The sequence below is a fragment of the Hirundo rustica genome, chromosome 3 (assembly GCF_015227805.2).
Source record: "Hirundo rustica isolate bHirRus1 chromosome 3, bHirRus1.pri.v3, whole genome shotgun sequence".
NCBI lineage: Eukaryota > Metazoa > Chordata > Aves > Passeriformes > Hirundinidae > Hirundo > Hirundo rustica.
Window position 1 is genome coordinate 101,634,134 of NC_053452.1, and position 22,184 is coordinate 101,656,317.

At 41.4% G+C, this 22,184-nt stretch overlaps 1 protein-coding gene across 1 annotated transcript; it reads right to left on the reverse strand.

The window, feature by feature from the left end:
* Nucleotides 1-175: 175 nt before the first annotated feature.
* On the reverse strand, nucleotides 176-21,951 carry YWHAQ (tyrosine 3-monooxygenase/tryptophan 5-monooxygenase activation protein theta). Its single transcript, XM_040060691.2, has 6 exons — nucleotides 21,793-21,951; nucleotides 20,434-20,812; nucleotides 5,302-5,425; nucleotides 2,763-2,926; nucleotides 2,297-2,392; nucleotides 176-1,245 (listed from the first exon to the last, which is right to left on the reverse strand). The coding sequence occupies exons 2-6, from the start codon at nucleotides 20,725-20,727 to the stop codon at nucleotides 1,186-1,188; spliced, it is 738 nt and encodes a 245-aa protein (XP_039916625.1). The 5' UTR covers nucleotides 20,728-20,812; nucleotides 21,793-21,951; the 3' UTR covers nucleotides 176-1,185.
* Between the last annotated feature and the right edge of the window lie 233 nt (nucleotides 21,952-22,184).

Here is a 22,184-nt window from a genome sequence, read left to right on the forward strand (position 1 = left end):
CATGTCAGATTAACTATGACAAGTTATCCGGGGTGTTTTTTTAAAAAAAGTTTGTTTAAAAGCAGACTTTTAAGAAGTATGCAATAAATTTGAGAAAGACCTTTCCAGTACAAGATACTTCCTTTAAGTTCAGCCCTTAAGTTATTATATGGAATTGTTACAAGTCAACAGCAGGTGGTTTATAAAATGTAATTTTATTTAATGTTACTTTGCTGTTACAGAGGGCATAACATTTTCACAAGGCTTTTTTGGGACTACAATCAATGATTAGCAACACACAATAGTGGTCCAAACTCTCTAACAATCACTGGACAAACTTGACACCTTCTCACATGTGCACAAACCTGCATGGAAAAGTACTAAAATTTATACTTGGACATGTGAATTTCAATTGGTTTTCCCATTCCAGTGTATTAAGAAATGACATGCACTTTAGTCTGCCAAAAAGCACTGCCTGTACTCCAGCAGTAACATGCTGCTTCTAATACATAGTAAAGTGAATACCAGAACTACAAAGGCAGGAGTGTAAGTGAACTTTTATTGGGAAGGGATATCAACTTAAACAGCAGCAACTGAAGATTAAGAGAAGCCCCTGTTTTTGAACACACAAGCTTCTGTATTACATGATATGGGAAGCAACTCAATTTGTGGTTTTCCAAACTTTAAATGCTCAACTTGATCTGGCCCAGAACTTCCATATTCCTACTGAAACAAATACACAGGAGCATGTGAAAGTCAATTATGGAAAGGAAGCCCTGCAGAATAAGAAGGGAATGTGGAGAATTAAATGCTATGTGGAACACTCTTTAGTTGCAATTAACTACATTTTCATATCTTACTGTAATACAAAACACCATCAACTGGCAGGAACTGGTTCAGATTTGTTTTTAAATACCAGGTACACTTTAGTCCGCTACATAAGTGTTTGGAAGTTACTTATGTTTATATGAAATGAAGCTATTAATACTTTTCTACAGCAGTAACCGCACACCAGGAAGGCCAGGACAAACACAAATCAAGGAATGGAGTTTTCCCAAAGCTGCAGTGTGAAAAGACTATAAATTGATTTCCATACACATGGATGGGTTTTCTTTGCTATAGGAAATCCAAGTGGAGCTATAAGGAATGGAGACGTGTAAAAAGGTTTCTTGAGAAGGAAAGGGAGAATGACGCCCCACGTGCAGTTTAGTTTTCTGCACCTTCTGCAGCATCACATTCTTCTCCTGCACTGTCTGATGTCCATAACTAGAAGGAAAAGAAAAACAGTGTCAGCCTTCAGAAGTGCAGCTTGGAATCCAAAAAGGGACAACTACTAACTGTAAGGAAATGATAATGAATTGGACTTAAGGATGCCCACAAAGTACCAGTGCATGGCACTGTACAACCCTGGCTTCCAGTCCTTGCTGGGGAGAGAGCTCCCCATGCACAGGGCACAATGAGCTTTTCCCCTCAGACAGAAAGGCAGAGCAGACGTTCTCAATGGCTCCAGCTCTTGTGCTTAACAGTGAGCTGTGCCATCTATCCCAGGCCATTCAACAGCCTCAACAGCAGCTCCACAGACAACTTCCATTTCAAACGCAGCAGTCTGAATCCTCCAAGTGTAGACTGCCACCGTGGTTACCGAAGCTAAGCACTTCACTCTGCTAACAACAGCCACTTCTACTGAAGGACTATTGCAAAACAATAAATGTTGTAATTTTAAATACAGCAATTATTCAGAGAGGATATTCCCTGAAAAACTGCCATAGCTGCATGTTTTAATACAACTTAATTGTTCCATAAGACACTTTTCCTAAATGGCTTATCATTATAAGAACATACTCAAACAAACTGATTTTATTCTTAGTACACTGAAATTTCAGAGCTTTTGAATGAAAATCAGGACAACAAATAAAGCAAGCTACACTGGATGTACACCAGGAGAAACGTTGTTTTAAGGTAGTCATCAAAAAAGTTTGAGTAAGATTCCCTGACAGTTCACTGATGACTGTTTTAATTGCTTGTCCTATCTTACACATTACGTTGGGCTGAATGCCCCTTCTCCCCTCTACCATAAGGCCGTCATACTAGAAGAATGTGAGCTAACCAGGCTGTTATTCCAGATTACACAGTATGAAGTTGGACATCAACTTACACAACATTCAAACTAAGTTATGAAAAGGTATCATAACTAAATAGCCCAAGTCAGTGCTGTGCATTGTGCTAGAGAAAAATAAGGGTTTTTTTTCCATCACAAATTCAGTCTAAGCAAACATCTGGAGAACAAAACCAGATAATACATAAAAAAGCAACTTACTGTTAGGTTGTCTCTAAGCAACTGCATGATGAGAGTACTGTCTTTGTATGAGTCTTCATTCAGTGTATCAAGTTCTGCAATTGCCTCATCAAATGCCTGGAATAATTAAACCATCTTTAGCCTTTCTATTAACTGATCATTAATTAAGCAGAAGCTAAACCTATCAGGAAACGCAGCTTAAAAGAAAAAGCAACAGAGGTTAATGACCCACTATTTGAAACAAAACCATACTAAAGACATAATAAAAGCTTGCCATGCTGTTGAAAATTTAAGTCACATTGTAAATACAGCCTGCTTGTACCCCTTCAATCCCACTAACAATATGAACCAGGAACCCAGAAACTTTAAATAGAATAATTTCCTTCACAAACTCTAGGAAGTAATAAATCATACAGTTTTAAGCATAAACTCTTTCCTACTTTCTATGCAGGCATACTGATGGAAAAAAAAAGAAAAAGTGACTTACTGTCTTTGCCAGTGTGCAGGCAAGCTCAGGATTGTTGAGAATCTCATAATAAAATACAGAGAAGTTAAGAGCTAGACCCAAGCGAATTGGATGTGTTGGCTGCATCTCCTTCTTGCTGATATCAAATGCCTCCTGATAAGCTCCCTGTGAGTTTTCTATTGTTTCTGTAAAAGAATGACAAACAAAGTGGTTTTGGGTTCACTTCATTTTTTTTAAGATATTTCTACCTAAATCACTCCCTTAGTTTAGTAGGAGACTGAACAATGCTGTACATAAGTCTGTTTTTAGGAAAACGCTGCACTTTAATCAAAGTAATGACTGCACACCCATCTTAAGTACTGCTACCTCACTGACAAAACACAGGGAGCAAACTAAGCTACTACAGAGCAAAGGTATTCAAGACAAGATAAATACACAGAACCTGGTAAACACAAGCATCCAAGACTACTGTACTGAAGCAGTGGGTGAACTGGGGGCAAGGGAGGTAGGGAATCATTTGTGCATTACTTTTTCTACAGAACTACTTCATTCTTTGCACAGGATGGACATGTTCATGCAAGTTATGTGTGCAGAGTAAAGAAGGCCAAATTTCCTGAGGCAGTCTGGAAGGCAGGTACAGCATATTCTAGAAAAACTGAAGGTTTGCCTCCAAAAATTGCGTGTAGAAAGGTCAAGATAAAAAGCCCCAATGTTGTGCCCAAAATAACTGGGAGAAACGCCACAGAGAAAAGAGGTTACCAGGTCAGAGAGTACTTCAAAGAGTGCTACCTATTGTCTATTCCAGATTCACTTCTGCTAGACAACCAAAGGGGCCAACAGCTGCTCTAAACATGCCGCAGAATGCAAGGAGACTGCAGGAAAAGAAAGGTTATTGTCAGAGCCCAAGATACAACTCCGTGAGGGAGCTAGCTAGCATGGGCACTGCTCTAGCAAATGCTGGTAAAAGAGCTTGGTAAGTAAAATCTAGTAGTATTGAAAAGAAACAAGACAGATTTGGATTCTCTAGTATTGACACAGTAATGAGTGCTAAAGGACTATCCATTTGCTGAGAACCAGTGAAAGGCAAAAAGCAAGCGAATCCAGAAGATAAATTAGCTTCTAAGTACATAAAATATATTTGAAGCTGAGAAAATAAACAGTTGCTTCATGGTGGAACACCAGAAAAGCTTAAAGTCTTGAAGTTTGCAAGAAGTTAAGCAGAAAAGTCTGCATGGTGATACACAAACTAACTTCAGGGCTAAACCCCAGCAGGATCTGCTAATAAGATTCTATCAATCAATCTCTCTTGCACTGTATCCCGTATCAGCACACATGGCATGCAACTGCAGTCATTTTAGCCAAGAGGAGCTGGTATTTCTGTGCTCGGACAAGTCCAGATTTGTAGCTGTTGCTTGAGACAAAGTATAAATCAGATCATCTTTGTGAAAGCCAAAGGCAAGTTTTCTCTACTACCCTTGGATTTGCTGTTGCTACTTGAATGAGATTAAGGGTTAGAAGTTTCTGAATGCAAAACATTAATGCAAAGACTTTTACTCCATTCTTTATGCCTTCATCTTTTGACTTTAACACTCCTGCAATAGAGGGAGACTAACAAAGCCTTTACTGAAGTAACGACCAGCGCTGTCCTCCCACTGTGCACTGCAGTCGGTTTCAGGCAGCCAATGCTGTCAGGCCCTGCCGTGCCCAACCCCAGGGGACAGTCACTGCAGCGTCCACATGCTCCAGCAGTCCCTGTCCTGTGTCACAGCATGACTGCACAACTCATTTTAGTTGTTAAGTAGAAATACATCACTGGCTTATGCCATACCAAGAGTTTTTAACATCACATCACTATCTAGGCACCTTGCAGGACAGTTCAATAATTTATTCCAGACATCTACTCAATACAGAGTTAAAGTCTTCCCCAGAAGAGGTTCCTGAGGTACTTACAACTACCTATGCACCTGTTCTAACTCCTAGGAAAGCTCTACAGACTCAGGATGCCCAGGCCTCTCCTGCTGAATCCAAAAGGGCAAACTAAAATTTCAGGAACAGTATTATTCCCATTAAAATCAGTCATTTTAGAATACAGCTCATGTTTTTTGGCTATAGTATCTACCTAGTAATTTTGTGGCTTATTTATAAACACAGGTGACTACACTGAAATCTGCTTCACAGTGAAATGGGTAAAATTTACAGATCAACAGAACTCTATCATGGAGTTCAAAATATTACAGAGTTTCATAACCAACTTTATTATAGTTAAGAATTACAAACAAGCAACATTAAATATATTACCATACCATCACCTACATTGTTTTCCAGAAGATTCGAATAAGCATTATGGAGCAATTATTCAGGAATTTAGGGTAGATGACAGGAACACCTGCTAAAATTCCCTGGCAGATCTAAGGTCTAGCCAGAGTTTTGCTGTCTGTCTGTATGAAAACTGGAGATTTCTAACAGAAACACAGCTAACTCATGTGAATTTGGAGTCTGTATGTCATTTCCTGGCCCCTCACCCATGGAGCAGAACTGTGAAAGAGCCAAGGTTACTTACGTTTTCTGTCATCACCACAGGCAACCTCAGCGAGGTATCGGAAGTAGTCTCCCTTCATCTTCAGGTAGAATACCTTGCTCTCTGGATTAGTTGCATTAGCTATTAAATATTTGTCCAAGAGCTCCTGAAACAACAGTAAAACACAAGCTGACATATTGCAAACACCACTGCAACTAAGTTCAATCTACTTCTCTCCCAAATGTTTGCTACAAGGCTAAACAGAGTATTAAGGCATTTTAGATAGATGCACACTTATTTCATGAAGATGAACAGACAACTGACCAATCAGACTGCAAGTAACAAGGAAATGCTTAGTAGTGTCCAGTTTCAGGGTCAAGTTTAGTTTCAGGATATGCACTTACCATTTCAAAAGCATTGCAAATGAATAAGCTTTTAGTGGAAAAGCAAAACAAGATGCAGAAAGTTTCAAAGCTTTTTTTTTTTTTTTTTGCATCAATTGTGTTTATACTAGACTCATGATAAGGAATCTCCAGCCTACCTACCACAGGAAGTCAAGGATTCAAGCACATCCAGTCAGCAGCCAACCTCACCACACTGCACCAGCTCTTCCACAAGGCCCTAAAGGAATACCTGGCTCCAGCACAGCAGGGAGACATCCTTCATATCTGCCTTGCCATTCCCAGAAAGTCATGTGCTCTCCAGCACACCCTGAGCTGCTGCAAGAATCACTCCCCTTGTTCACAGCTCCCCTCCTGACAACCAGAAGGACAAGGAAAGGTTTGCAAGCCTCCAGGAAGAGAAGGTAAGTCTCTCTCCAAGATTGCAAGTTATCCTAAGACAGGGGTGAAGAAAGAGGTAGAGGACTTTCCCCTGGAGAACAGGGTACTTCACAGAATTGACAAGCAGCGGAGCAGCTTCTGCCTGACCTTGGACCTGAACTGCAGAGGTTTCACCCAACTCATTACTTATGTTCTCCAGAGCTGACAAAAGATGCAAGTGAATTCCCATACACTCAAGGAAACCTGCAATACTCAGAGAAACGTCACAGTAGGAATGTAAGTGATAAAGATCTACATTTACTTATTTGGAAAGTAAACAGGTCATAAAAGGAGCACAAAGTTTCCACAAAGCTTGCAGCTTTTTGTTACAGGAACATGTATCCAAATTCATGAAGCAGCTACAAAGTAAATATTCAAGGAACTGTTAGCTTTCTGCACAAAAATCCTTAGCACTTTAATTGGGTACTAGAGCACTATAATCCAACCAAGCTAACTTTAGACACAAACCTACTCCCTATGCACACCACCATGCTATTATTACTTCCTTTAATGATCAATGGAAGCAGAGCAATCCAATTCAAAGCATTTACTCATTCCAAGTCCATTTGAGGTTTTGGCAACTATTTTAAACTGACACTTGCAGTGTACTGACACTAGTAGGGTACTTCCAATTGGGTTTAAAAAGTGTTTTCATATCCAAACTGTGTATGTCCCATGGATATAACATGCAGTGCCCAAGACAAGCTCCCTCAGAGATACCTACCAAGGTAGTAAGGAAAGTACAGAGTCACACCTGCCCTTAATATCACCCTAGAGAAAACAGCAGGAATGTAAGATGATACCAAGTCTGACATACCCTTGCACCTACCAAATCAGAGACAGCCATTTTTAGGAGTTTCTGTCGGGCTATAAAACTACTGCCAAAGCCTAGATACTGGCTATTTGGCAAAGTCGTAAGTGAGGAATTCATGTAACAGTTTAACACAGTCAAGTATGCAGGGGCTTGAACAAACATATAGAACAGTACAGCTCACTGATGTTACAGAAAAAGCAGCAAAACCTTAGGTTGGTTTCAAAACAAGAGTTAAAAGGGAGCAGGCAGATGGGTAATACAACACTGGATTAATACTGTTATTGTGCATCAATCATTCCATATTAGAATGAGTTATTCCCATTCTACAGATTTCTGCAAAGAAAAAAACCTTCATTTTGGCTCAATGTTTTCCTGTTGTTTTTGTCATATGACAATGTCCACATCAGCCATAAAGTTCAACATCACACAAACCAGCTTCAGTCTCAGAGACAATAATGCAGTAACCTCAAGTTTAACATTTGAGTTTTATTTTACAAGAAACTGCCCAGAATGGTGAAATGTGACACATAATACACCTACGGTTTAGAAAAAAATTATGCTTCCATAAATCCGTAATGTTTGAAGAGTTACTACCAGCCTCTAAAAACCATCCTACAGCTGGGACTGCATCAAGTGGCAGAGATGTGATTTATCCATGTGCTCAGGGTTAATTGTGCCACAGGCTAAGGAGCACTGACCAGACAAACAGTGAAGATACTATATGGCATTTTAAGCCAGCTATTTCACAGAACTTTATCTTAGCTTCATCTTTTAAATGCTGAACTAAAACTTTCAAGATATTACACCTATATCAACAAGGGAACACTCAGGCATTATTTTATGCTTTCCAAAACGTAGAAATTTACTGTATACTTAGCACAAAAGTAATATAAAAGTAAAAATACAAAAAGTATTACCCATTTTATTATAAGATTCTGTCTTTGGAGGCAGCTCTAGCACTAGAGCTGATCTGGCTTGATTATGGCTGAAAAACACTTAACCCCTGGAATCTAGTACACACTAGAGAATGTTTACAGGAAAGCTTTAGCGTGGCCAATTTAAGTCCAATCTGAAAGCTACATTCCCTAAAGCATCAGTGCCCACTTTTTCTTCCCCCCAGATGGGGTAGGCCACACACTGCTTTCAGGAATATGCAAGGATTTTGCCGTGCCAGCCCTACCACAACCAAGCAGCACTGTGGCCTGTGTGTCAGTGCATCCTTAAAATGCTGTCTTCATTACGCAGACCAGATAACCAGTGGCTCTGTCCAAACTTCTGAGAAACTTAGAGAGAAAAAGTGATGCTGAGAATGAGCTGCAGTTTTTCAGATAGCAAAGAGTGGGTTATTTCCTAGGCACTTCTCAGGTGGAGAACTGAGTAGCCCAGCAGCTCCCACTCCCAGTTCACTTGGAGGCCTCCTAATGCTTACATAACACAAGTAAGGAAGAGACCTATGCCTTTTCCTTCAGCTAGGGTGGAACATCCTCATTCTGGACTTTACATATTCAGTTTTGGTTTTTTAACAGCCTTAAATGGAACAAGATCTCATTTATGAATCATGTAGGTTAGAACAGAATCCAAACAGACTCTGAAGCTGATTATTTCTCAGGCCAGATGTTAATCTTTCAATTCAATAATGTATTTGGTGTACTTCAAGAGCCATTCATCTTAGGACATCATCATCACTACTTGGAAGATATTTTACCCTCCCTCTCACAGACAAAATATTGGTGGGGTAGTGAGAGCAGACAGTACAGTAAGCCAAATTATTTACTTTACACTGTTGTGAGTCAAATCTCACGATTTCCTGCATCTCTTTTCTCATCTTTCCCCACCTGGTCTTTTTTACCTTTCCAGCAGACAGAAATTAGCCAGAAATCCTTATTTTAAACATCAGCTCATATTAAGTAAAATGACTACAGGCAGGCAAAGCAATGAAGTAAACACAGAGAGCCACAAGTTTTTGTGATTTTACCTAGGGAGAGACAAGCACTGCCAGAGGTATGATTCTGGGATGAAGTAAGGCAATACAATAGACTGCCATCCATGCTCACATACAGTGAATGTGCCCATCCCCGTTGTGTATTAAAATACGGTTACCACCATCACTTAAGAACTGCAGCTCTTCCCATCACCATCTAAACCAAGCCTTGAAAAAACAGCAATTATGTACTCTGCAACAAGAACATGCTTCAGAAGCTGCATGAAAGCCACAAAGTGTCTGATCTGCCCTGATGGGGGGTGACTCTCAGAACCAGGAGCAGTATGAAGATGCAGGAATCAAAGCTCTATCTCAGACCAGACCCTTTGTGTCCCACTGCAGTTGCATTACAACAGGTTTGCAGTGTGACAGTGTGGCTGGTAGCTGCCGCTTCCCCCACCCTGACATATTGCACTCAGGGGGCGTGCTGGTCCTCCTAGAGCGTGACAAGATTTCCCACTCCACTCTTAAGGGTTGTTCATCCATCTCCATTTATTTCTGCCTTCACAGTGTGCTAAAACTCTAGTCATCCTAACAGCATCATATTCTCATATATGATACTCTTTTCCACTCCTATATAGAGGCTTATTTATTATAGAGATGCCAGCAACAAAGGGCTAATGCTCCCTGGAAGAGGTCTGCAGCTGCCTGGAGGAGCCATGGGAACAGGCTGGGAGCCTGGCAGCTAGATACTTCTTCCTCGTGAAAGCTGATTTTTTTTTTTTTTTTCTGTCTCTCTCCATTGGCAAACAAACTCCTGTACATGTCAAATGAAAGTTACATTTCAATTGCCTTTTTGGATCCTTCTCCATTCTGCTCTTGTTCTTTCCCAACCACATAAGTATCTTCTCAGTCTTTTTTCCCCTATGTTTAAATAGGCTCAAGGGTTGACAATGTGGTACTCACTGACCACTGCAATTAAGCTGAGCCAGAAATACTAAGTCAGTATATCTGCTCTCATCACTTCTCCATTTTTTCAGCTTTAGGAAAAGCAAGCCCTGAAGGAATGTCAGCCATACTTTACTTGAAGGTATGTCTGACACAAAGGAGCCCCCTGAAGACAAAGCTCCTTAATAATTATTTGTGACGTGTGCATCCCACCAACCTCTCCTTACAATACACTGGCACATCACCCCTGCAATTCATGTTCCAGTCCCACTCCACAAATGCTTTATGATACCTCTTTTCAGGGCAACACCTCCTTGAAAAAGCTGATATCAAAACAAAGTCCCACCACTCTCTCCCCATCTAAGCCTATTTTAAAAGGCAAGACTAATTGAGAAATTAAGTGCAACCATGGCATACACTAAATACTTTCTATATTGTTTAACTACAGGGTAGGTTCAAGTGGCAGAAAAATACCACTGCAATCTGATCTGTGCTGTTCTCTCTTCCCAGCTATAAAAAAAATCTCAACAGCAAAGATGAATTTGGAGAAAAAAGCATCTTGAATACCAAACTGACCTTTTAGCTTCCTTCAGGAGTTGTGCCATTTAGAACTGGACTTCATTAAGTAAGAGTAGCAAATACATGAGTGTAAGTCTCCTCATATATCCACTAGCTAGTGAATATATTCTTCACAATTAACCATTCAATACCAGAGGATGAACATGAACCAGGTCAGCTCCAGAGATTATCTACTCATCATAAATAGTTTGAGACCAATTTTCAAAGCACGCTGAAGACAGCATGTGCCATGTGACAGCAGGTACCAACAGAATATCTCAATGTGGTAAACTCAAATAACCCAAAACATTTACAATGTCGCCATCACTCAGATGTCAACACCTATGACATGTTTGGATCACACACCAGCCCCAAGTTATTTAATGTTATGCTATTAGAAGACTGGTCTACACTGTTATTTGCATTTCTCACTGAGTCCAGTTTATCATTAATTTTGCTCCACTAGAAGGAAAAAAGTAAATGTAAAAGCAATCATCAGAAACTGCAATGCTCTCCAAAAGTTTGTCACATGAGTTAAGCTGCTGCATGGTATTTAGAAGGAAGAGTGTGTCCATGGTCTAAATGGCCGGCACAAAATTTTCTGAATGAGGCCCATGTTAGATAAAGTTTGATATTTCAAGTCAGACGGTTCCAGCAACACTCTTGAGTCTTAAGCCCATAAATCTTACTTCAAGTTGTTTAAAAGACCTTATTTCAGCACCATTCCCATCTTCTGGGAATGTAATTTTTAAGGCTATTTTTAAAAGTGAACAACCTAACAGTTTGTGTGAAGTAACTGATATTTGCAGGTTTTAGTAATTTAAAACAGTGTCCTTCCCGTGGCTTGAACTCATAACACAAAAAGCATCTAGAGAAAAAAAAATCCTATAGTAGCAATTTTTTGACAGAAGAACAAACTCATAAATATCAATGCTTATAGTATCAAAAAAAATTACATTCCTCCTCACTGCATAATGGAAAAAGTTCAATTGTATGGGAAAAAAAAAAGAAAAGAAACTAAGTTGAACTTCTGCTCAGCAGCTCTTTTCCATCCAAGTGTTCTCAGACCTGCTAGCAGAGAAGGTGCTGTCATTCCACAGAGTACCAATTTTTCACAGGTTCTACAAGAATTAGACTTTGAGTTTTATTGTTGTTTCCTAGATGTTTCTTCATTTTCTGAACTGACACTGAACGGTCTCTATTTTGAGCTTTAGGTGCTTTTGGGTGTTTTGTTTATTAAGGAGCACTGAAGCTCACCAGGAGAACAGATGTTACCTGGGTAACTGCAAGTAATTGATGACTTAATGTTGTACCACACACTAATTGGCCAAATCCCACAGAACCAAAAAACCACATGCAAGTGAAGAAACTGTTTCAATAAAAACCTATTTTGAAACAAGGTTCCTTAAAAATTATGCACAAGTACACAGTGCATGTCAACACATCTTTTAGCAAGTTAATTCACCATCCTGAAACATGGATTCAACATCAGAGGCCCACCTGGATGAAAAACTTGCATCTCAAGGAACACCATGAAGTGTGTGAGGATACATAAATTCAGCCAGGGCTGCAGTACACAAAATATTTGGAAAAATTTTTCAGTCTCAAGTATTTCTGACGGTCCATCCAGACCCAATATTAGAAAAAAAGATCTAGAAGCAGCACAGAGAGAAATGGTTTCCACCATAACTGCAGTCAAAAAGCAAAGGTAAAGTTGGTGAGGCAGCTCAGACCAATATAATCACCTAATATAACTTAAATGTGAATCTAAACACATCAAATATTCCAAAGTCTCTGACAGCTCAGATGATTGGTGTAGGCTCAGACCTTTCAATAAGGCTTCTACTCACAGATGACTGCCTGTTTTAATCGTCTAGCAGAGAAGTATTTAAGACTTCTTGACTATTTCAAGTATAATCAGTCATTCCAAAGTCCACAGTATGACTCACTGAAACCTAGGTGGTTTTTAACGTTCAGCAGTTGTTTTCTTGACAGGAAAGGGAGAGTCCCCTGCTGCAACAGTAAGATCATTTTACTTTCAACAGTATTTCAATGGAACTGAATTCTTCATCCTTCAGGATTCAAGCTCTATGCATCAACTCCTTTTGGGAGAACATTAAGTGATTTTCATACAGACCTCTCCAGACTGTGTTTCAGTTTATGTATTGAGGAAAGTATGTGTGTACCTTTCCAGTAATGGCATGGCCTTAAGATGACCTGACAAAGCACTGTTGAAAGCAGAGACAAATGTACCTGACATGAAAACGGAGAGGGTGACCTAATTCATCTTTTCCACTTGGTTCCATGTCTTTGTCTATATAGTTTAAAAAACTGGCAGCCAGTACTTAGGATTGGCCCTGAATGAAGTATCTGGAATCCCACTTAACAAATGCACTGGAAGCCTGAATTGTAGCACGTCTGCCCACACTATTCCCACCTGGGGCTGAGATTAATTTAGTCGAGAATTTACACTCACTGCTTTTACTTCTCCTCAAGTTAGAAAGTTCTGTGGTCCCCAGAGAAATATGTAAGCCAGGGACTAGAAGTGTAGGGAAATGCAAGTTCTCCTTTCCATAGATTTTTTCGGACAAAATGAACAATCTAGTGAAAGTCAGAGAATTATTTATGCTTTTATGGAAGAGCCTAAAGTTTTTCAGTTTCCCTATGAAGCGTAGAAATGAGTATTTAAAAAAAAAAAAGTCATTCCCCTTTTCAAAAATTATAAATTTTTGATGAATTAATGGCTATACAACACAGCCAAAAGCTTTCAGGAAAAATTCCTTAGTATCTGACATATTTATCTCAAATTGATTCTAACATTCTTCCATGACTAAGTTTTACATATTTCTAATTCCTCAAAATACTTCCAAGTGCTCTTCTCTTAGCAAACACACATTTTAGACACCAAATCCTTCTCTTCAGAATCCTGGCCATCTAAAAGGTTTCTTTCAGCATCCATTCATGACATTGTATATTATGACAGAATCAGTCTAAAAAAAGTCTAAGTTTTACTTTAAAAACACTTCTATGCTCTGCAGCTACAGAAGCCCAAAGATAAGATTAAATGACTGACTAAGGTATATCTAGACTAACAGCACTCAAGAGGAACAGCAGCACACAGGAGTTACGTGGTATACATTGCCCTTATGCAAAGAACTCATTTTGACTTGCTTTAGTTCTCCTCTCTCTTTGGGAGCCCTCAATCAGAGGCTGGGGATCACTGGAACTCAAAATGGTAACATAACAGATGCACTTTCTTCCCATTGCACAGTGTAGCTTGGAAGAGCCTTTTGCGTCATCCAACTTTATCTTGAAGGAAACCCGCAATAGACTATTTCACTCAGTCTATTAGGGGTGTGCCAGTCATTTGTTATTCCCCAAATGAGACAACCTACAACAATGAAGTCTAACCTTAGGTCGGAAAAACTGAAGCCAACATTTCAGATAACCCGGCTACAACGTCTCACAGAAAGGGAGCCAGGACTTTTTGCTAAGGCCCTGCTACCTACTTTCACTAAAAACAATTTCTGCTTACAAGAATTTTGAAAAAGGTATTCAACTTCAGAATAAAACTTCCTGAAGAAGTTTTATCCAGGAATGACGTGGCTGTGAATCAGGTAAGAGTGTATATGGTGTATTTAGAAAAGTTATTATTAAAATAAATGCAAATTCTTCTGTTTCCAGAGCTGAATACTACTCCTCGCTACTTCAGTGAATGGATCATATAAATTAAAGGAGATAATAAAAAGCAATAGAGCAAGAATATTGTAGCAAAATTACAAACTGGTAAATCAAACCCTTGATTACTTTAACAAATTTAGAGACATTTAAATTGAGAGAAAGGTACAAGCAAAATCATAGCTCATTCAGGACTCCCAGTTCTTAGATCTTGACATCTGATGTTTTGGTGGGTGCACAGACCACAAGATGTGAAACTCAGCACTCAAACTGTTTTGCTGCCTAAGTGCCTCGCTCACACTGGCTCATATTCAGCCACATATTCAGACCTAGAGGATGGATTAGCAAATGACAAGTTTACAAATCAGCAGTGTGCACAGTTGAAGTGTTCTGATGTTGGTTCCAGCTTCCTGGGATGCAGAACGGATGAGAAAGAACTTGTAAGCACCCCTCCAATAAACTTGGTGGAGCTGTATTAAGTGCCACAAATGCCGTGGTCAAGAATAGTTATTACTTACCTTACCTGTTTTTGACAAAACTGGCTTCAAGTTTTTTGGCGGTAAGAAAGCTCAACCACAAGTAGCATCGAGGGGCACCTGGCCTCTCCTTCTCAAAGGCCAAGAGCATAAAGCTAAATATGAAAACACTGATTAATCAAGTGTGCACCTTCACCTACCAAACTTACAAGTACATCCACACACTTTTACCAGCCCTTCCTCTGCTGTTTTCCTCACTACCTTCCTCTGAAAATTTGGCATCCCCCATTACTGAATCTCCCCAAAAACGAGCTGCAGTACCTGTACAGAAACTGGTACAATCTACTCCTTTAATACGGTGCTAAACAACCCCTATTTGTGCCATGATAAAAAAAAAACAAGTGTAATAACCTTCAAACTCAAGTGCGTTCTTTCCACATCAAGTTCTCTCTCTTTCTCACATACAGTCTTCTGTGTTTTACTTCAAAAAGGCACCTATCACCATTAGTATCCAAGGTAGCTGAAATGCCTGTGAGACAACTCTCTACTAGATAAGCGTGACAGTGATTTACAGAATCTGTTAAATGCTCCACTGCACTAGCAGAAAAACAGAATTTGCGGTTTTGTTGTCCAGTTTGACCTAGTGAGTACATCCTACTTTCTCAAGACCACCAAAGCAGTAAATGTCCTCCAAGAAATTTAATAATACTAGACAGCATTTGGCTGTAGTGGGAGGGGATAGCAAGCAATGACTGCATGGGATGGAGGCTTCAGCTACCATCAGAATTCCTTGAACTATTTCTGAAACTCTTTAACAGTTTGCAGTCTGTTCGAGAACCTCGGTGCATTCTTTGTTCCTGCAAGAATCAGTCCTTTCTCAGAAATAATTACGTTTTCTTTGCACAAGAGCGAGGGAGGATTCCAGCAGCAGATTCTACTGAAAGATGACAGAGAAGGTAAGAGAAGGTAAAACTATGACTAAGTCAAGTTCAGATCTAATTTTCAGGCATATTAAACTAAAAAAAATATTAAAGCATTAAATTCCATAATTCCTACCACAAATGTGTTGATGGTTGCTAGAAGCTGTGCTGAGAACACTAAGGAAAAATATCTCTCTCCACAAATTACTTTTCATAAAAAAAAAAAAAAATTATTCCAAACTCTTCATTCAATTCACATGCACTCCACAATTCTGGACTTGCCAAGAAGTAACATTCCTAACCTGACTTTCATGAAGTAGCCTTTCCTTTTAGTCAGTCACTTAAGAATAGCAGCTGCTTTAACTCAAAACAGTTAAAAATTAATACTCGGAACCCTGTCCCAAGCAGGACCAGGACAACTAACTTAAGTCCAAATGCAATATTAAGTGATTAGCATGCCTGACTTTCAAAATAAAACTGCATGCTACACAGTTCCTGTATCAAGAGACTGTATGTAATACCCTTTTACTGGGTTTCACCTCTACACCACATATTGTCTGTTCCCCAACAATAGAACACAGAGACAAAAAATTCACAAGACATGAAACTTTGGTAAATTGTTTAGATAGCAGCATGTGGCTGAGACCTAGTGAATCTGACAAATTGCTGCATGTGCAATAAAAAAACCCAAAGACTTCACTTTTCTGTAGGCCAAAGGTAACACTACAGAATGAACAGGGCTGTGGTCAAAGTTATCCGTCATCAGACATCAGATATTTTCGCTGACGTGTGGAATCTATTTACTACTGCAAGAAAATGCCAACTTCACTTTCAATGGACTGCTGAACTTGTGCTGCTGAAACAAACTGCTCTAAACATTACCTTCTAGCATGGGGATTTTTGTTCTACTCATTTTAAGTGAGTAACTTTAGATCTACAAAATGGATAATATTCAGAAGAGGACAGATTTTTTACTCATTTTTATTAGCTTTTATTGTTTCTTAATTATGTGAAGCAGCAGTAGGAACAACATTGCAGCCTTGGGGGGACAGAGGAAGGAACGGGGAGCTGGCAAGAGCGACAGACCAATACATGCTTTCAACAACTAACAGTGCGATCTCCCAGAAGATCAAAGCATCCTATCAGCCTTAAGACAGTAAACATACAGATAATATACACCTTATAGTTCAAAACTATTTCATTGCAGGCACTGCCACAGGGTGGCAAAAAGAATCAGCAGCACAAGTAATGTGACTCTTCCTTCATTTCTAGAAGTTCACAATACCCTCGCTCATTTCTAGAGAAACAAGCCAACATAGGCCTGACACAATACAATGTAAAAATGTTTGCAGAGGACACTGTGAAAACAGATGTTAGGAAACAACGGAAAAGCCTCAGGTATGTAACTTTTCTACATAAAATTTCAAAGAATATTAAAAAACCACTTGAATGTTTCAGCTAGAGACACAAGAAATAACCATTAAGACACAGTTGTTTTCAAGCCCTAATGATTTTATATCTTCATCAAGATTTAAACTGTGGAAAAATCGTTATCAAATCTCATCTCTATTACTCCAAGAACAGATCCAACACATCAGGACAGGACCTAGAAACTGAACACACGCAAACACGCACAAAAACCCTCAAGGGGCAAGTGGAGAGTGCTTCCAGGCATGGGCTGCTGTCTCCCCTGCCTTCACATTACTGCCCTCTAAAGAACAAAGGAGCCTGAATGCAACACAAGTTATAGCCGTGCAAAAGGACCAAGGCTCTCAGAAAACCCACCAGTTTAATCTGCTTCCCCAGAAAGGTTCCAATAAAAAAGTTAACTTTTAAAAAAAACTTAATGTCACCGAACAGTGGAGTGTGCATACAATTAAGCAAATCTTATACTGTACATTCCATCTTCAAAGTATCCCACATAATTTCACTAATTATATGAAGTTGCTGCTGCATCTACCCCTTCTACATTGTCTAGTACTGATTGTGAAATCACTCAAGAAAAAGCAACATGAACTTTGTGCTCAGCGTATATAAAACAATATAGTTCAACTTTATCTTGAAAAAAATTAAGTTGCCAACCTGTTTCTTTATTCAGGAAGAAAAGAGTTTCAAGAACAGTTTTTTAACTATGAGTCATAAGAGATGATTCAACATTAATTCTCTACATTACCAAAGAATTAGTCAATCAATACAGGGAGTTCGGCAAAATCTCCTAGTGTAGCTTTCAAATAAAACATTTGTGGAAGTTGTTTGACAGCCATATAATATCACTTCTCCGTTAAAGAGCTACTCTCATCTGAAAGACTGGTCATAAAATTAACAACTAAAAAGCATTCAGATCATGCTTACTTGCAAGACAGGCAGTTAAAGAACGGCAGTTAAATAATCAGTAAAAGCTTTATTTTTATGTATCTATATACAGATATTCCAATGTAATTTTGAATGTTTGTAGTCTAGTGGTGATTAAATTAAAGTTCTTTCTCAAACCGTGACCTGAAACAATGCCTTACTTAACTGGCTTGGGGCATTTTTTGCAGGAAAAAAGTAATTACAGATTCCATGTTCCTGACATTTTAATAAAAACGTTAGCAGTATTTTTAATGCTAGCACAAGTATTTCTAAATGAAGATTCAGAAATATGTCATATCAGTAGTTAAAAAAAACTTGAAAAAACTGTTAGTAGTATGACTAACAGCAGTCACACTCCACCCAACACACCCACCCTTGCTAAATCCAAATACTCCAGATGACAAGCAACCTTTCCATACTACTTGCCAGCAGTTGCTATAGTTTAGCTGCCTTCTAGAATTAAAAAAGCATCTCTGAGATTCAGCTGAAGAGATCTGAAAAAGCTACAAGGCATTATTACCATAGTACTAGTCAAGAAGAAATTATTCAAAGGAGGAGTCAAAACCATTGTGTGGCTCAGCTTGAGGAAACCCATCCTTTGTAAGGCCAGCTCATGGCGAATTCCAACCTCTCACATGCTGACTCATGGATCATAGGAGTGGTAGATGGAGGAGGAAAGGGAGGGAATCAGAAGAGAAAAGAACCGCACATGGCCCTCAAAGAAAGAATAAAATAAGGAAGGCCTGGAGTAGATAGCCAACATCGCCTCCTACCCAAGGAAGGCGCATCTTTGCAGCAGGTCAGAACAGGACAGGAAAAGTATGCTCAGCTGCAGGTTTTGGTCTTCACTACTTCCTGCAGCCTTCTAGGCCGGAAGGGGAGAGTTGCCAACAGGCCAATGCTGAGAACAGAGAAAGACCAGAGTGCACCGAAAAATTCATCTAGCGCAGAAAGAGCTTGCTTTCTCTACACCAGAGGTCTGCGCTACCACAGCTACCAGAATACCTGCTGGCCATTAGATAGAGAGGAATAACTTCAGCAGAGACACTATGTGAAGTGCTTCACTGCCTCTCCCTGTGGAAGCACGAGCTCCTTGTCAAAATGGTACAACCAGTATGAGATTTTACGCATCACCTACTCCAAGGCATCAATTTGGTAAAAGGACAGAGGTAGATTAAAAAGTCAGAAGAGTGAGCTTTATATGGAGGTCCCAAGAAGTTAGTTCTGAAGTGGGGCACTGAGTAGAGAAGAGAAAGAAGAGTGACACAAATGTTGGCACTTCGTCACAGCATTCTAGTGAAACTCTAGTCACAGGAAGTAGGAATCCTACAGAAGTCCCATCATTTTCACAAAGGGGAAAGTTTCACAGTTTCAATACAATGTAACTGGAGAAATGATTTTGCTCTTGATGAAGGCACAGGCTCAGAAATGCATTAAGGAATTAACTCAACTGATTCACAAAGCTAATAAATATGAAAATTATTTTCAAGAAAATATAACTCACTTTGATTTAGAAAGAAAGAACAAACCTAGGTGGCAGCATACAAGGAAGCATATAGGTATTTTCAGCACAATCCAAAGAAGCATTCCCTTTTACATGTGCCAGAACACTTAATCAGGAAGAAAAATCAGTTACTTCCAAAGCAGTCACCTTTAAATTCACATCTCCTAAACCAATCTAGGATAAATTTACCTCAAAATTGTTTTTTATTTCCTTATAGACTTGCTTCCTCCTGTTCTCACATTAGCAATACTAGACACTAGAGGTAATAAAGAAGAGCAAATTAACCACTGAAAATTATCTGCCACAGAATTATTACTGCATTATGCACATGCAGTTTCTTGCAGATACAATTCCCTGATCATGTAGAACAGGGTTCAGCAGCCTCCACACTGCTGGCACACATCTCTTGAGCTCCCACTACAGCATACTACAGTTTTCTTATCAATAGCATCTGGAATTCTGCTGCTTCCACAGAAATGTACTTCTAGGCTTTGATGGGCATGTTTAGGGTGTCATTCCAGTCTTTACACCTTAGCTTTTCATTGCTCCATAATTACTGCAAATTCATCTCAAAGATACCCTGAGAAGTCAGCTTGCAACTAACAAAGCCAATTTCTACAGCTTTCCCACCTTCAATACAGATGTCAAGTTTGCAAAGTCAAATTTATGTTAAAATATTCCTCAAAATGCCTCCTGAAGAACCCTTAAGAATATTTTTCTTCATGATGAAGTAAACAAAATGCACACACGGTTTCAATGTTTTTAGCAAGTTATTAGCTAACCTGAATAAAGGGGTTTTCACATTTTCAGATTATCTTATGAACAGGTAAGTTTACTAACCACAGCACAGAGGCTAAATTCCCTGTATCTCTGCAACTACCTGGTGAAATACTGCATATGGATCACTTCACCCAAAAATGTATCTCACAGACACTCAAAACTGAGTGTCTCAAATACCTCTACATATAGGGCCAAAAGCATAGTGCAGTTGATCCTCCTCTTCATAGTGACCCACACAGGGGTTGTAGAAAGTTACTGTACTGACTTCACCTACCCCAGCACAACACTACATTATATGTTCCAGTCCAAGCTCCCAATACCTCCCCCAGTACAGCAGCACACTTAAATACTGCATTTCTTTACCTTAAACAAAATATAAGAAAAAACAAAGTCCCCACTTACCAGCACCGTGGTGCAGATGGACCTGAGCTCAGACTCCACTTTCTCCCGATAGTCCTTGATAAGCTGCATCTTCTTGTCACTGGTGTCTGTCTTCTGCTCGATGCTGGAGATGACCCTCCAGGCCGAGCGTCGCCCCCCCACCACGTTCTTGTAGGCCACGGAGAGCAGGTTGCGCTCCTCGTTGGACAGCTCGGCACCTTGCTCCGTTACTGCCTTCATGCAGGTGGCCATGTCATCGTAGCGCTCGGCTTGCTCAGCCAGCTTGGCTTTCTGGATCAACTCGGTCTTATCCATGGTGGCTGGCAGTGGGACAAGAGCAGCGCAGTAGCAGAAGAAGCTGGAGATGTCACGCTATCAACACGAGAATGAACCTCAAAACCTGACAGAAAAAAGACAGTAACCATGATGCCAGGATAAGCACCACCGAACACGATCCTATGGTACGCACCGCAACCCAGCAAAAACCAAGAATTACTGTGAGCCTTGCCTTCCCTTCCCCATCTCCAGGTGCTTCTCCTGGAGACATGGACTGCAAGATCCTGCCCTTCTATGCGACGCTAAGGGGACTCGTCCCAAGGGTCCAACCCTCGAGAAACCATGACCCAGAAACCCAGCCGAGTAAGTCACACTGGGTCGGTGCTATCCAAGGGACGGGCAGCCTGCCACCCAAGCAGTGAAAATAGCTCTTTTTCCATCAGAAGTCATCACGCCGCTCTTCCTTCGTGCCCTACGTGAGCATAATAATATGCTCTCTAATAGGGACTCGCTGAAGGATTCCTGGTTACCACCCAGCCCGGGGCTCTCGCCCAAATCCCTGCCTCCGTGTGCTACCAGCCCTGCGGGCGAACGCCGCAGACAGGCGGGCATGAATGCCGGAGCTGGCGGGAAAAAAATACATAATAAAACCAGCAAGACGAGCTCGTCCCCAGAGAACACGGCAGGGGTTAAAGCCCTCCAGGACCCGCCTCCCTGGGGGCGAGCGAGGCCGGGGCGGGGGCCCCGGGAGCTTCTCCTCCCCGCGGCGGGGCGCGGTGGACCCGGGCCTCTCGTCTGCCCTGGCCGATGCCGATCCGGCCCTCGGCGCGGCGGGGGCCCCGCGGCTCTCGGCACACGGCAGCGGGCGCGGTCTCGGGCTCAGCGGCCGCGTCTAATGGGATGGCGGGGGGCGCCCGGCGGAGGCCCCGTGGCGACGGGGCGGGAAGAGGAAGCGGCGGCGGGTGCGAAATGGCGGCGCTGGCTGCACCTCCCGCTCCCCGGGGCCGTCGAGCTCTCCACGCCGCTATCACAAAATGGAGGACGCGGCGGAAGGAGGCAGCGGAGCGGAGCCCATCCCGCCGGCGGCCGCGGCCCCCCGCTCACCTGGGTCCGCCGGGCTGTGGGGCCGGGCCGCACCCGGTCGGTGCCGCGCTCGGGGCTGTGGCGGAGAGAAAGAGCCGCTCCCGTCTCGGCCGAGCCAGCGCTGAAGGGCGTTGGCGCGCGCACCGACCCGCTGCGCGGCCCGCGCCCACGCGGCCAATCGCGGCCCGGCCTGCGCGCCCGGCCCCGCCCCCCCGGGCAGCGCCGGCCAATCGGAGAGGAGGGCTCCGCCGCGGGGGCGAGCGCGGGCAGGGCGCGAGCTCGGCTGGGCTCGTGGGCTGCGGCTGGGGCCACGGGGTTTCCTCCAATGAGATCCAGGGTGGGATGACGTCACTGTCGCCATGGTGACGCCGCTACAACCCCCCCCTCCGCCCCCTCCCTGGTCGCTCCCCCCC